The 16,461-nt window shown below is 33.0% G+C and overlaps 2 protein-coding genes across 2 annotated transcripts; both read left to right on the top strand.

Annotated features, from left to right (window-relative positions):
* The first annotated feature begins 1,265 nt into the window (after window positions 1–1,265).
* Window positions 1,266–16,461, top strand: LOC110033559 (SNF1-related protein kinase regulatory subunit beta-3). Its single transcript, XM_020737583.1, has 3 exons — window positions 1,266–1,489; window positions 15,760–15,822; window positions 15,895–16,461. Exons 2-3 carry the CDS (start codon window positions 15,796–15,798, stop codon window positions 16,207–16,209), a joined length of 342 nt encoding a protein of 113 aa, XP_020593242.1. The 5' UTR covers window positions 1,266–1,489; window positions 15,760–15,795; the 3' UTR covers window positions 16,210–16,461.
* Window positions 8,663–12,569, top strand: LOC110033550 (leucine-rich repeat extensin-like protein 3). Its single transcript, XM_020737572.1, has 2 exons — window positions 8,663–8,717; window positions 12,190–12,569. Exons 1-2 carry the CDS (start codon window positions 8,663–8,665, stop codon window positions 12,567–12,569), a joined length of 435 nt encoding a protein of 144 aa, XP_020593231.1.

Below are 16,461 nucleotides of genomic sequence, written 5' to 3'. Positions count from 1 at the left end.
TTTTCTATGAGGTGCTTCATTCCAAACTCTTTGTATTTTTATTTGCTTTAATGAATAAAGTGTTTGTTTTGTTGTTTCAAAGCATGACCTGTGAGTCGTTTCTTCTTTTTCTTTTTGATTGGTAATTTTGATATTTTGCATTTAACTGTTATATTGCGATTTAACAAGAGTTTCGTAGTGGTGATATGTTAACCTTCTACTTTTTATTTACTATCATTCTAACCAATTGGTCAGTTAAAATTTATTTTGATATATTTTTGCGAGAGCAGGCAAGTGGAATAATTAGATTTTCTCACACTAAATTGGGAGAATATGAATATTGCTTCTAGGTTAGTGCAATCGTAAAGGAAAATACTAAATCCTAGGAAAATTACTTGATTTAGGAGACTGCACTTTTTTTGTTTTCCACACCCTCTTAGACGCCTAGAAGGAGATAAGGATGAGAGTTGTTCCTGATTGTCACTCATAAAATTTATCACATAGTTGACCTTAGGTGTGTTTGGTGCGGTGTCGCACCACAGTCTTTTCTGTTTGACAAATTTACGTTTTGCTCGTGTTCTCAATATTTTCTCACCAGACCTCACTGTCTGAGGTGACTGTTAGAAATTTACGGTCTGACTTTTTTTTAGTTTATAATAGCCATCACAATTTTTTAAACATCAGCTTTCTTTTCAACAACTTCACAATTGCCTCATTAAACAACTACAACTGCCCCAAACTGACCCTTAGATTTTTAAAAATTCAATTGAGAGAAGAACTTTACAATTGATAGAAAACCTCACAACTTTCTCCCTCTTTCACTTCGGCTTTACTCTTACCCTAATTTTTTTTAATAACTTTAAAATCACTGAATCTTAAACACTTCAGATTATACTTAAAACAATAAGCTTCAACTTTTCCCAATTTGGAATGTTAATTGATTTTTTCTGGGATTGATAGATGAACTCGAATCCGAATACTTTTTTATCGACATATATTCTTGCATGAATTGCCTGTATTTCATAACATTTTGGTTATATATTAATATTAACGAGCTTAGTATGATTAAGGTAATTGGACGAGGACCTAATTAATTTTTAGGAGGGTTTTAGTTAGGTCTTTTTTTTCTTTTTTTGTAATTATTTTTTCGATGGAATGCATAAGGAACCGAATAAAGCTATTTCTATGAAAAAAAAATTATATATTGGACAAAGTAAAATATCAAATAGGGAAGCCCAAAATTAATTTTATTAGTATCATTATTATTATATATATATGTTTTTTATTTTTATTTATTATAGAACGCTTTCCACCTTCCATCTTGCACCATCGTGTTAGGGTTTCAGACAGTTCTATTTTCTTTTCTTCATCGTCGTTGAGATCGCCGCCCTGTAATCATTTTTCTTGCGGTTTACCGCCGGCGTGGTTGGTTTATCTACGAGATACGCCTTCATCTTCTGCTTACAAGTCAGCGATTATCAGCCGTCATCACCGAAATTTACTTAAAAAGGCAAGTAATCTGTTCTTCCTTTCTACATTTGTCACTTTCTCCATGACTTTCACTCTCCATCGATCTCATTCTTCTTTTTGTCCTTGATCCGTCGTCTCTATCTTTTACTGTGGCGAAGATGGCGCTGCTTTTGGAGTTTGATTTCCGCCATCATCATTTTTCACCAGCGAACGGGTGGTCTTTCCACGCATCATCTCACTTTCTGTCTTCCCATTACTTTTTCACAATGGCTCCGATTCCCTGCTGACGGAGACTGACATTCTGATTTGTTATACATTGTATTATTTTTTTCTTGGTGATGTTTTCTTGGGTCTTAGTTATGAGATCGGTCTTTACCCCTTGCTCATCCATACTCACATTCTTTCTTCATTCTTCTGCCTTTTGCCATTTATTTCTCCTTCCTCTCCTTATTCACGTTCCTTCTTCATTCGTCGGTCCTGTGCTGTTTCTCTCCGGAGAGAACGTCATAGATTTAGTTCCCTTTGGACTCTTAATTTATTCGCGTTGTTCAGTCCGCTTTACCATGTTTGCCTGACCCCTAGCTCCTCTTTCTGCCATCCTTCGTCTGAACGGATCTGAATTTCTGTTCACCCATGACCTCTGCCCTTCTCCTTTTTAAATTCTGTTTCTGTCCCAATGCAACTGGAAAGTAAGATTCATACTTGATGAACCTCCTCTTAGTCCTACACAGCTTCAAATTTCCTCCCTACTCGCTTCTCGTTCTTCTTGTCTTATATCTCTTTCTATGAGCACTCACATGCTTTTTTTTACATTTGAGTTGCAGTCTAAAATTTTAAGATTTTTGTGTTGATTAGACTTTTGTACTTTGAATGGTTCACTATCCTATCGATATCAACTCAGAGAACCAAACAATAGTGGATATTTTGCACATTCGTGCAGTAGCTCTTCCTGCTCAACTAACTAAAAAACTTCATTGGCTAACGTAGTTCTTCAAGTTGAATTTAGTAAATTAGCTGTCCTTTTGACCATATTATTACACCAAATGCTTTATGTTTCCAGGATGAAACTCTACTCTAATGTATGATATATGCTCTTTTTATTATCAGATTTAATGAGGAGGAAAATAGACATGCGGTCATCTATGATTTGATTAATTGGAGAAAAACCATTAAAAGTATGTCTAATGTTGAGAATAAACAATCGAAGACTTTCCATTAAGTTACAAATTTTGAGATGGTGTGCTATTAAAAACTTTAATTTTGGTCTTATAATTTCATTTTAAGTATACTAATTGACGTGTAATGAAAAATTTTCACAATTTTGTTCTGTTGACCCCTACGAGCCCTAGGTTCATGAGTTTTGATGATAACCAACATATGTGTGGAGAGTATTAATGATTTAATATAGATATTTCAAGTGATGCATCAAGCTCAGCTCAGTTCAGTCAGCTCGGTGAGTTGGACTAGGAATGGAGCTGAGTAGTTAGATATTTGAACAAATCTTGTTAAAAAATAATATTAAAATAACTGCTGACAATACTTCTATGATCATATCATAGCATGTTGCATGACATCTGTTTTTCAAGTAAAAACTAAAATACATGAAAATCAAATAAATATCATGTTAGAGAAGTTGAGTATTTCATTTGCAATCATTCTTAAACCACTCACCTAAACCTCAAATTGAGTTCATTATAATCCAATAATATCACAGTATTAATAATATAGAAATTGGTTCATAATTTGATCTAAAATTTGTAAACCATCTATATTATTATTTTGAATTATCCTAATTATTTTTCTCTTTCCTACATTATCAAATTGATAATATCAACTTAACAATAATGAAATGATCAAAAATTTTGAAATAACTTGAATCAAAATGATGAATATGATAATTTGAAGTATCAAAATTAATTATACAAATTTTAGTGAGAATATTTAATGAATTATTATTTTTATCATTCTCTCTCTCCCAAAAAGATAAATATAATCATTATCCCAAAATTAATTCAAATCAGTTTAAAATTATTTAAATCATGTCATAAATTATTATATAAAATTTGAAATTCAAATTATCAAGAAATATTTTATTAAAATTATGAGAAAGTTAATTTAGTAATTCTTGATTTCAAAACTAGTTTAATAAATACAACCAATTGATTTAATTAATAAATCCTTATCCTTGTTTAATAACCTTAATTAAATCAATTAATTGATTAATAATTTAAGTAACATCTCCAGCAATCTATTCATAATTAATTCAATTGAATCATTTGATCTAAACTTGGAAATGTTTGGCCGTCCCCACTCCTTAAACCATGGAAATTGGATTTGATTATTAATCTATTGTTTAAAATAAATCCAAAATTGGTAAAACTTAACTATGTAATACTTCAAATTGAATTAAGGAGTCTTAATTAATTATAACAAATCATATGATTGGCCAGATGGGCTGAAATTATTTTTTGAAGTTTTGATTAATTTGTTTAATTTAATTCATTATTTAATTTTCCTCTAAAATTTAAATCTTAAATTTGAAATCTTTCTAAAATAAATTCCCCCAATTTTCATCATCAAAGAGCTTATAAAATCACTTGAAATATGAAATTTAGGGTTGCTTGAAGTCCATATATTTGGCTGAAATTCTCATAGCTCTTTGAGTTCCCAAATTCTTCAAGTCCTCTCTTGCTCTATGCACTTGCATATCTTTGTGTTATGTGGAGAAACCCTAGCTCTTTTTTTTGAGAAGAAGATGATGATGACTTAAGTTCTACTCTAACTAATGTTCTTCTAAGGGAGAGTATTCCACAACTTGTCTTCTAAGTTTTTATAATTTTTATGGGCTTATTTTTAAAAGCTTATCTTCTTGAAATCTTTAAGTTGAAGATATTTTTAATATCCTAATATTCACAATATTTCTTTTTCAGATTTTTTGTTAGGTTCAATTTGTTCTGATCTAATTTAATGATTTTAATATCAATCCGTGCTTACAAATACCTATTGCAATATGTTGCTAAAATAATTTGCTATTATCATTTCATATCTCTAGCATTTTTTTTTTAAATTACGAGAAATTTATTTTTGTGATATTTTTTATTGACTTGATTTGTTTTTTTTTTGTGGGTGGGGGGGGGTCCTTTGGTTAAGGGGTGATTCTTTTTGTGAGTGCAAAGCCCTTGATGTGGTGGGGGGGGGGGGGGTCCTTTGGTTAAGGGGTGATTCTTTTTGTGAGTGCAAAGCCCTTGAACCTTTCTTTTCCTTTTGTCTTGAGTTGTAAGGGTTTGTATTTAGCTTGTGAAATGTACATGGTTTGGTATGTTTGGAGTACTTGTCTGTTGGAAGAAAGTGCTTTGGTTTGTAGTACTTATTCGGAGAAAAAATGTAGTGCAGAGTGTGTTCTTTTAAAGGTTTTTGTCCAACCCAAAAGAGCACAATTTTGTTTTAGTGGAGGATCCTTGTTGAGGTGGTTAGGCGTGGACATAGGCATAGGGCTGAACCACGTAGAAGTTTTCTTTGTGTTTTCTTTTTTGTGTGTTTTGTTTTTGTTGTGGTTGTTGCTCTTAAAGTTCTTTAGAATTAATCAACATAACTAAGTTTTCTACAAAAAATAAAATTAAATTTTAAAAGAGGCTCAAATTGAAAATTTTTAAAACACACCCAATTCAATCCCCCCACCCCTCTCTCTCTCTCTCTCTCTTTTGGGTACCATAACCACATTCACCTTCATTTGGAAGCAACGATCCAAGATAAATCACATTTTGATGCTTTTATTTTATTTTATATAAAGTTCTAAAAAAGTAATGCATTTCATCCTTAAAAAGATTTCAAATGTTTTGTTAAAAGGCGAGTTGGTTACTCTGCTTGGCTGTTGTGGTAATGCATGATGAAGTCATTTCACTTTTCTATTTCTTAGGTAGTATGATTTTTAAAGAATTCCTATTGAGTGCCATGCTTTAGGGTGCTGGGCAATGTTGAGTGTCTTACAGTGTTTTAAGAGATGGGTGCTAATACTTGAAATGTTGAAGTTAAGTTAGTTTTTTTTCTATGATTTAACATGGGAGGTTTCAAATGAGCATTATTAGAAATAAGCTAATGAATATTAGGTGTAAGAACTTATTTTTAGAATTATAATATTTAAGATGAAGGGACTCGTCTAATATAGTAGAACAGGATATTCAGATTTACAAATCCAAGGCTTGTAAAGAAAACACTTATAATAAAGGAAACAATAGCATTGAAGATTAGATGATTCCTATTGATTCCTTGGTATACTCATTTTTGCTTGAGTAATTTAATTGCACTTGCTTAAAGCAGTTTGTTTAGCAAGTGTTTCAATCTCGGAAGGTATTAAAATTTGAGATGTCATTATTTTTTCAATATAATTAAATACAATGATTAAAATTTTATATTGTTAAAAATATTCTTTAAAAGTGAATAAATATAGAAGTTATAACTATTTATGGTACAACACTCGCTATTGCTTATGATAGGACCATGTGCTTCTTGTTTGGTAGCCATATTATCTTAAGCATGCATGATGCCTTTGAAAATATTGGTCATAGTTCAAAGAAGTATTGATACATCAACTTTAAATTTTTTTTATGGGCATTGAAAGAAATTTCATTCATAATCATCATCTGGGCCCAGTGGTTTGGAATCATGGGGGATGTTAATTTTCAGTTTTCGAATGGAGGTGAAATAGTAATTATTTCAAACTACTAAATCACTATAAACTTTCAACCCTTATCCCCTGGCCATTTTGAAGTAATTATATGATAGTCGTGCATATGGCGCTTGATCTATCATGAATCTAAATACTTTCATGATAAGAGAAGATAGCGAGTCTTTAGCTTTGTATGTCTTATATAGGCCATTGTATGAATGAGCTTTGATGTTATTACTTTATTAGCTATTTTACATTTCTTTTAATTGATCAAATTAAGCTTTTAACCTTTGAATATATTAAAAAAACCTACTAGTTTAAATTCTTGTAAATTGGAGATTATCGTACAAAGTTTCCTGCTACTTCAATGTAATGCTCATTTCCTAATTTAGTTTAATCAAGTTTATATGAACAAATTTAAATCTTTGATATTAGTGGACATTTACTAATATTTTGTACTATTCCTCAATGATTGCCATTTTTAAGAGAAGTTAGTCTTCATTCTTGTCAAAGGCGAACATTGCAAAATAGAATAGAGGTTGTTGTGGAGCCATAGCGCATAACATATGTGCAGCATACCATTTCAAATACGGCTCAAAATATTAAAAAAATATGTGCATTGAAGTGTAGAGGGGCTAGGCTGAGACGAAACTTGCATCTTGCATTTCATTGCACAAGATGCCCCAGATTTGAGCGGTATTGAGTGAAACCCTAAATCATCCAATAGAAATAAAAAACTAAATAATAATTATTATAAACTTTAATTCGTAACTCTACAGTATCTAAATTAAATTTTGCATGCATTATGGAAGATATACTTGCATAACACAAATGGCTTTGCTTAATTTTTAACTTCTGCACCACAACATGAAAATGTGATTGAGGATTGCATGCTGCATTGTGCCATAACATGCTCTATTCTGCATTATTGACATTTGTTATCCTCTCTCAAGGTGATTTATAAAATTTTGCTGAGGAGAGCAATTGGAGTTGAAGAATATCAAAGGGGAATAGCTTGGGTCTGCGTTTCTCTTTGGAATCCTTAGGTATTAATTTTATTTAATGGATGGTGATTGCAATGAATGCTAAAGTTAACAGTGCAAATCTCTAAAATTTCCATGAAATAGTTTTAGATTTACACATTTGTTAATGCATTTAAATGAAAAAATTTGATGAACTCATCTAATATTTTTGCATATGATTTGAAGACTAGCAAGTTAATATCTTCAAGTTCAGCATAGTACAAATTTCGACCTCGTTTACTACTGTGCCAAGAGGCTTCAAAAATTAGGAACTATACTTGCATTCGTCGGTACAAAGATGTTAAAAATCTCATTTTTTGCGCTGTGCTCGGGTTCAATTATCATGGAATTTTGTTAAAGCATAAGAGTTTGGTTCATTATCCAAGGTCATGATGAAGTGAAAGTCAATGCAAACTTCCATATTCCTAATTTCACTGCTTGATTTCAATATGCTAGGAACTCTTTAGCCTACAAAAGCTACTTGTTAACATGTGATTTTTCATAGTAAATATTTGTGTGGATGCTTTGGTTAAATACATTTGAAGCTGTGCAAGTACTCATGACTCAAAGGCAGTTTCTTCAACTACACCAAGAGATAACTATTTTGATCTTTGGGGAACTAGTGGATTTTGAAGATGCAACTTTTGTTGATATAAAGCTTTTTTTGACCTCATCCAAATATCAAAATGAAGATTTGGCTTACTTTTGTAAGTAAAGCAGTTGATTCCATAGTCTAGCGTTTCCATGAAGACAATGAAAATAGCTGTGATGTAGTTGCTAAGGGAAGATAGATTTCATAATTTTGTTGATATGAAATCTTGCTTGATTATTTCAAGCTTTGGGTTTTCGGTGGACATGCCAATAGGATATAGCAGAAACATTTCATCTTATTGTTGCATCCAAGTTTGAGGAGAGTTAGGGCTGCCCCATTGGAGTGGCGCAACACAAAATATTGATTGTATGAAAAGTAGGCTAGGGTTCGCTAAGATGTCACATGCAAGAGATGAGTTATAAGCTTACACAATTATGGTAAAAAAATATCACGGGTGAACTTTTAGAACTAATAGAATTTGGGGATATTGAATGAGAACATAAGAGGTTGATGGAACAATTGGAGAATAAATATTTGCTTGTTTACAAGAAATTCAATGAAAAAGATGAATAATTTATGGAGATTGCAGAAGTTTGCAATTTATTGTATGTTGGAAAGATTGACAAAAAAAATGGAGTTAAGTACTAGTGAATAAATAGTTGAACTATAATTTTGTTGAGATAAGTAGGATTGCTGATAAGGATGGTTTCCATTAAGATAATTTATGATGGTATTATAAATTTGATCAGTATTTAGCCCCTCAAGTTGAATAAGAAGCTATTATAAAAAGAAAATCTTGATAAGAGTTGGTTGGTTTTTTGTAGTGTAAACTCAAGGAAGAAAATATATATATTTGGCTGACTTAAATGGCCTTGACAATAGATGTTCTAGTTATATATATTTGGCTGACTTATATATATTTGGCTGACTTAAATGGCCTTGACAATAGATGTTCTAGTTAGACTGGTTCTTGGAGGATCCATGGCTGGCAAGACGAGATAAAAATTTAATGAGAGTTTTACTTCATTTAATTAATGATTTACGAGATTAAAATGCGCTTAATTACATTCAAGTGCAAACTTATCAATTGTCAAATAAATTTCATTTGAATGAGAAGGAAATTAATGTCATTCTGTAAAAACCATGAGAGAGTTTGACCACTTAATAAAAAATTCTACTCATGGATGTATAACTAAATTTTATAAAACAATTCAAAATAAATAATTACTCGATGATAATGTGTTAGTGTATGAAAATGTTATTAATATTTTAAGTTTGTTTATCAAAAAGGCAAATTGGAATTCTTTTGTTCAGCCAAAAGCCAATGCAAGACTTGATTGCTTGTTTGATTAAGCAGATTTCTATAAACAATTTTGGAGTGTCTTCAAACATTTTTTTTAATGTTAGCAGACAGATTGTGTGGACCATTGAGAAAGTACGAATGCTTATCAAAGAAAAAAAATATTATTTTAAAGTGATGTAAGTTAAATATTATTTGAGACTTACAATGTTTATAGCAAAGGTCTACACTTGAAATACCTATTGGCCAAGGCAAAAAAAAGAAAAAAGATTTTGGTTGTTTTACATGGTAGAATTGATACTAAATAATAAGAAATGAGAATATCCTAGGAAGGTAATAAAAAGTTTGGAGTCTTTGATTTAAGTTAGATGTATCTGAAGTGAAGATCAATATTTAAAATTGCGCAATTGGGTATTGAGGCATTTTTCGCAATTGGGTGTGAGAATATTAATTTGATTGCAACAAATTAAAAAGTTAAGATGAAGGCATGATAAAATTTGGAAGGATAAATTAAGGAATCATTTTATTGGCCGAATGGTTGGAGCTCACAATATCTAAAATTAGATTTATGTTGTTTAGGCATTTACTTTAAAAAAAATAAATCTACTTATGAGATGGCTAGACAAAATTTGTAATGAAGGATTATGAGGAAGGAAACTTGGTAGGCTTGCATGGATAGAAGTTGCTCAAACTAATTTGTGAGGAATATGTTTAGTACTTCAATCATCACACATAATTAATGAAAGTGAGGATACATAAAACTGACATTGAATAGTCGGGATAATGATAATGATGATGATGAGGGGGAAAAGGGTAAAACAAAATGTTTGTTCACCCCCAATCTTTGTACAATTTATCATTAGTAATATGCTCCTAAAATAACCAAAGAAAAGTTTCCTTGAGGGACTTGAGAACCCTCGCCCCAAGCACAAACACAAACACAAACACAGAAGAAAATAAATGTAGAAAGATAAACTGTAATGAAACATAGTTGACTAGATGATAAATCCTGCAATAGGATCATGTCTAATACTAGGTTAAAACCTTTTTATGTGAAACGAAGGCTGTTATGTTGGAAAGTTTGGTGGAGTCCAATCTTGATTTCATGCCATAGAATTTTAACTTTTAGGATTAATGACAAAATTGAAAATTTTACAGCTTTGGTGATTTAAGTCTTTGCTTATGATCAAGCTCTAAGATCTCGTAGTGTGCTTGTAACTATTTTGGAACTTCACTTTTGAGACAGAAGCTACACCTTATTACTCTTACCTTTTTGAAAATTTGAAATGTTTGTCATTATTGCATCTTAATTGGTCGTGCAGCTCTTTTTAAACAAAGAAATTTATAGTGGTGTGGACTTCAGAGGTTCTCGTGCGTACTTATAGTTGGTTATACTTCTTTTGGACCTTTTTGGATTTATGGAAGTATGGACCGGATGCAGAGTAGCTTGGCATTCTCTCATGCGGATTGAGAATTATATTCCATATTTTTTCTTGGATTGCTTATCAAAATTGAATTGAGGTTTATTTTAAGAAATTGTAGTTATAAGGTTTTATGTGATTGCAAACCCCTAATGATGAAGTAATCCAGTGATCAAATCTTGTAAGGGCTGTCAATTTGATTGTCTACCTTATAGAAGTCCTTAGGATGAAGCTATTGTCACCATTTAGGTTTTAATTTTAGGGAAAATTGAAGTAATGATGTTTGTTGAAGTTTTAATTGTCGATTTTTTTAATGAAAAATTTGGATAATAGTAGTCATAGAACTTACCATTGAGATCAACGAGGGTTTCCTCAGGGGTTGTAACTGTGATTAGATCGTTGATCAAAACTCGGGTTGTAACTGTGATTAGATCGTTGATCAAAACTCGTGTAAGGGAGACCAAGGATTAGAAGATGGATCATTGGATGAAATTCCAAATTATAGTAGATTAAGTGAATTTAAATTAATATTAAGGTACTTGCTGTTAAATTATCTTAAGTTTGAAGTAATTAATTTGTTTATTTATGATTGGATAAGAATTTTTCTCTTTTTTCTAATTGTTTATAAATAGGTTTTATTGCTGCTGCTGTTCAGTTTTTTCAGTTGAATCTTTTGTTATCCCTGCTTGCAAATTCACTGCTTACAGTCGCTGTTGTGCTGTTCTTGCATATAATAGGAGTTTAATCATCACACGGTCACCATCCAGAGAAGGAACATAAAAATAAGGCAGAACATATTCTTTTCAGCAGGTGAAAGCAACTAGTAAAGTCATCTAGTACTTGATATAATGCTTCGGGTATCTTGAATTTATTTATACAACTTGAAATAATGCTTCGGGTATCTTTAATTGATTGATTGATCAATGGTGAATGAAAGAGATGTGAAACTTTTTGAATCTATTCAAGCCTCTCGTTATGGGCTTATGCAATAAAGTTGGAGGCTGGCTACAAATGAATAAAAGAGGTGTAAAACCTTTTTGAATCTATTCAAGCATCTCGTTATGGGCTTATGCAATAAAGTTAAGTGGTTTGCTACAAATCAATAATTATATTTTGGATATGTTGCCGAGAACACTTTTTATTGAGGACATTTTATGTGCGCTTGATTGGTTGTTGAGAGTTAGTTTATAGTGTGGGGTTACATGAGGATGTTTGCTAGCCCAGTTAAGCCCCATTATTTAGTTTCCTTGAGTTTATATTGTTGGTCCAGTATATCAACATTATTTATCAATTGTGAACAAAAGGTTCCTAGCATATTTTTGAATGCATTCTATCATTTTATTATGGGCTTGGATAATAATTTTCAGTGGTTAGATATGGATCATTAATTACATCGTGGATATGGAGTTGAGAATACCTTTGATTAAGGAATTTTATTGTGTTTTGTATTAGTGGTAGAAGTTTATAACCTGATTAAGATCCTATTATATTGTTTTTCAGAGTTGACCTAGTGTGCTACTTTATAAGTGACAGAGGGTTGAAAAGCTAAATTTTTTATGCAGTACTTAGGGACTGTTTGGTTGATTAAATTAGTGGTGTACTGTAATTCTTTTACAGGGATTTGAGTAATGAATTTGAAGTTTACACTGTTTAGGGTTTAGGTAGTTCATTTTGTATGAATTTATAATTCAGCCGATTTGGCTGAATTTGAATTACAACATTCATGTAAAATGTTATAGGCAAGCCCCCACAGCTTGCTGCTAGCTCGCCGCTACAGCCCACCGCTGCCGTCGTACACTGTCAGTCGTTCTCCGTCCGTCGTTGCATGTCGCTGCCTTCGCTAGCCCCCGCCTTGGCCGGCCGCCTTCGCCCTCCTCCGCCGCCGCATCGGGTTCCGTCGCCTTCGTCCGCCTTCGTCATTGCCAACTGCCACCCCCCTCCGCCGCCTTCGTCGCCTGTGCAGTCGCCTCCGCCGCCTTCGTTTCCCGCAGTCGTTGTTGTCGCTGCCCACAGCCACTGTCGTCGTCACCGCCGCCCATCGCCTGCTATCCGCCGTAGTCTGTTGCCTCTGTCGTCAGCTGCCGACCACTTGTCGGCTGCAGTCTTTTGCCACCCGTAGTCGGCTGCTGCGCACCACTCTTTGCCCAAGTAAAAATAGTATTTTCAATTTACTTCAAATCAAACAAAAAAATATAAAATTTTACGTTTATTTTTACAGTGAACCAAACAACTCAAAAATATTTCAAATACGTTATAATTATAGTACTCTGCAAACCTTTTCCATTGAATTTCATTTTTAGCAAACCAAACGGACACTTGGTAAGTATGGGTTGTCTTCTGTCAAATTTCCAAAAGTTGATCAGGTCAAAAGTGTGTAAATGTGGGGTCAAGTATTTTGGTGAATCTCATGTCATGGAGACTTGGGGCTCGTTGTAGAAGTTAGTGTGTTGCATTTGGTTTCTTGGCTTTTGCGTATTTCTATTATGGATTGAGATTAGCTGTCATTGATGTGCATGTCTTCCTGTTGCTATTATGTGGGGATGTTCAACAAACAAGTATGGCTGAATGCAAGTACATTGTTTGAAAATTGATGGAGTCGGTTGAGCTGATTTTGAAAGACTTTGTTGAGTTTTTTTTATCATGCTTTGGTGCATTATTATGTATTATATATTAACATAATATTTAATCTAAAGTTTTTAATTTTTTTAATTTTTTGAGTTTAATGACCTTGAAGTGATGCAGCTTGTTGTGGGCCCCCCCGATGTAATATAAAGGTTCCATATATTTGTTAAACTACAAAGGAGGATCTCAAGTCTTATAATTTTTAAAGATTTCAGTCATTTTAAAGTTCATAATTTATGTTGCATGAGTGTCGCCTTCAAGTATTTTTCACACAATAATTGATGTATCATGGAATTATCTGAATTAGTCCATAGGCTGGGCTTGGCCTAAGGGTCATGATGTCGATCTTTGATTGTTGATTGATTAAAATTTTTTATGTGTGGCTAATTATTGGTTGATAATTTGTTCTAAAGTGACTTAAAAATATCCTTTAATGTTCATCTTTAATGAATATATCCGTGATAGGGTTGATGTAGCTCTTGTGACGGATAAAATTAGATAAATTCGTCTTAGATGGTTTGGTCACAATAAACGTCGACCATTTGATGATCCGATTAGGAGAGTAGTTGTTTTAGATTCAACTTATGTTAAGAAAGGCAGAGGTAGATCTAGGAAGTCTTGGGCATATTGTATAAAAAATGATCTTAATTTATTAGAACTAAATGAAATTATGACACTAAATAAGACGCAATGGAGAAAAAGGATTCATGTAGCCATGTAGTTGGATTAAGGCTTTGTTGTTGTTGTTGTTGTTGTTCATCTTTAGTCCTTTCACATTGAATGGTGCACTATTAGGGTTGTCCATCTTTAGATTTAATGGCTATAATTGGCTGGTAAATTTAAGCTCCAGGTCTGTACCTAAAATTAGATATGTTTGGCTATATTGGGATGATTTTTCTCTTCACGATGCTCTTCAAAATAGACAGACATCTTTTCCCAAAGAGTCACTCTACATTCGGGCAACATGACAAATGCTTTTTGAAGGCAGATCAAACTCTGAGGCAAAGTTTAAAATTGCATAATTAAGTATTGAAGCATTTTTTTGTGTTTGGTGAAGTGTAAGCCTCAAGGCATTTTGGTACATAAGCATTAAAATAAAAAAAAAAATAGGTAAAGCATAAAGTATTGTACTACAGTCAATGTTTGTAGTAAAAAGCAATATTAACATACTAACCTATTAATAGGCTAAAATAGAACATGTTAACATCTTAAAATTGTAAGAGTAATAAATAAATTGTTTAAAATAAGAACATGTTAAATATTCAAACATTAAATCATAGAATAAGAAGAGTTGTACAAACATCAAAGTAAGCTAATGATATAATAATTCAAAGTATATTTGATACAATTAGCTTCTCTTATACTCTTTTACTATTCTTCATCAAAGTAAGAATATAACAAGCTATTAAGGCTGGAATTTCTAAATTAAAAAAATCCTTGGCACTCATTACTTGATGAGCCTTCATTGAAATCATTAGCATATCGTTTACTTTCTTGGTTCATCACAATATTAATTAATTAGACTATTTATTAGATTTTAAAATTATGACTATAATAATAGTAGTGACTTTAATTACATCCTTAGTTTTGTGTTATATTTCAGGAATGTTTCTTAAGGCTATTTTTTTAATTTTTATTTTAAATAAAATCCTATATCTGATTGCATTTGCCTCACTAGAACTAAGGTGAGGTGCGCTCGGGCCTCACTTTACATGAGGCGTAAGTCTTAGGGAATACCCAATGAGACATAAGCCTTTATTATAAGTATTTCAAAAAAGTGTTGAGGTAGGTCTCATGTTGCCTAATTTAAATCATGCTTTGAGGCTTGTTGACCAACAGTTGGCCTAATATTGTAGAGGGCTGTTGGAAATGGCTAGGGGACACCTTTGCTTTCTTTAGAGGAAAGTTTAAAGAAATTCTTATCTTCATTTGTGAAGACATTGGATTATTAGGTAGTGACCGATGATGTGGATATATACAGTTGCTCTTTGTTTTTTGTGATTGTACCCATTCTTAAAATTTTGTTAGTTCTCTGATGTCTATTGAGAGACCAAAATTCACAAATGAATCAACTACTTTTTGGCATTGTCCGAAGGCCTATCAAACTGATAGAGGAATCACATGCGATTAATGAGTAACGAAGGCTTGAGGTATTGTCATGAGCGTAATATTTGATTCCCACATAGACAGACCTAGGGCAAAGGCTTGGCTCATGGGAGACTTGCAATCTTTGGCATGGAGGCATTGAGTGCATTCGTTCTTTTTCCCCAAAAAATGAGAACAGCCTCCAGGTGGGGTGGGCCCATGCTTGATTCCGAAGCTAATATGGCTGCTGCAGGAAATATTGAAAGAATTAGTCAGTCTCTGGAAGAATTGTTTTTAAGTTATGATTTCAGTTTTATTGTCGAGTCTATTATATGTTTCTTTTAGCTTCCTTTATACCTGACCTTAGCAGTCATCGTCAACCCTTCAAGATCTTTTTTTTAATCATTACCGGTGATGATTATGATCAGGTTCGTTATAATGGATTTGACTTGTGCACTTAATAGATTATACGCCATTAATCACTCTATATAACTTCCACGTTAACATATGTCATGTTCTTCATGTCACCTAGTCTAGAAAACGTTACATTTAACAACTTCTGTGTATTTTTGCGTTTGATTCCTTTCTCTTGATGTGTGCAGGATTTGCCCTTTCCATGTCTCATTGATACTTCTGCAATGGATGGTTCAAATGCACATGATCAAGTATGTGCTGACATTTATCCACTTGTATTCTCACTCCCCAACACAAAATTTATCCGATTGCTTGTGATGCAGGATGGTGGGACTTGCGTAATGGGATTTGAAGTCCCAAGATCTCCCGAGTCCAGCTACAACAACCCCATCCCTGGGAATGAAGACGAAGCACGAGATCCGCCGCTCGCTCCTCCCCACTTGCAGCACACATTGCTCGGCTACCCAGCAAGCCAAGAAGGTTTGGGCAGCCTCCCATCTCCTCAAAATGTGATCCTAAACCACCTATACATAGAGAACAGGGAGAGTCCGAGATCTGTGGTGGCTTTGGGAATCACGCACCGCATTCGTAATAAGTTTGTTACGGTCGTTCTCTATAAACCCGTTCAGAGACGGTGAACTCGAATTCTTATTGCTGAGCTATGACTCTGCCCATTCTTTTGCTTTTTTTCTGAAAAGAAAAATAGCTTTTCATGTGTGCTTGCCTGGCACAACCTTTTAGCAATCGACGCTGTTTGATGCAGGGCTTAAAATTAATATAGCCTAATTGGTTGTAGAATGATTCTCCAGTTTTATTTTACTGTCATTGTTGAGCATTGGAAGGTTGAAATGCATTACACCATTAATGAGTTTGGCTTGTTTGCGAATTTT

The sequence above is a fragment of the Phalaenopsis equestris genome, unplaced genomic scaffold (assembly GCF_001263595.1).
Source record: "Phalaenopsis equestris unplaced genomic scaffold, ASM126359v1 Scaffold001221, whole genome shotgun sequence".
Classification (NCBI taxonomy): Eukaryota; Viridiplantae; Streptophyta; class Magnoliopsida; order Asparagales; family Orchidaceae; genus Phalaenopsis; species Phalaenopsis equestris.
The sequence above is the reverse complement of the archived record's forward strand: the minus strand, read 5'-3'. Positions and strand labels throughout refer to the sequence as shown.

What these genes read in the sequence shown, in the direction of transcription:
- LOC110033550 (XM_020737572.1), top strand. Translation starts at nt 8,663, where the DNA reads ATGGCCTTGACAATAGATGTTCTAGTTAGACTGGTTCTTGGAGGATCC. An exon ending in TCTTGGAGGATCCATGGCTG is followed by an intron (nt 8,718 to 12,189) that starts GCAAGACGAGAT and finishes AAAATGTTATAG; the next exon opens with GCAAGCCCCCACAGCTTGCT.
- LOC110033559 (XM_020737583.1), top strand. Translation starts at nt 15,796, where the DNA reads ATGGATGGTTCAAATGCACATGATCAA. An exon ending in GTTCAAATGCACATGATCAA is followed by an intron (nt 15,823 to 15,894) that starts GTATGTGCTGAC and finishes CTTGTGATGCAG; the next exon opens with GATGGTGGGACTTGCGTAAT.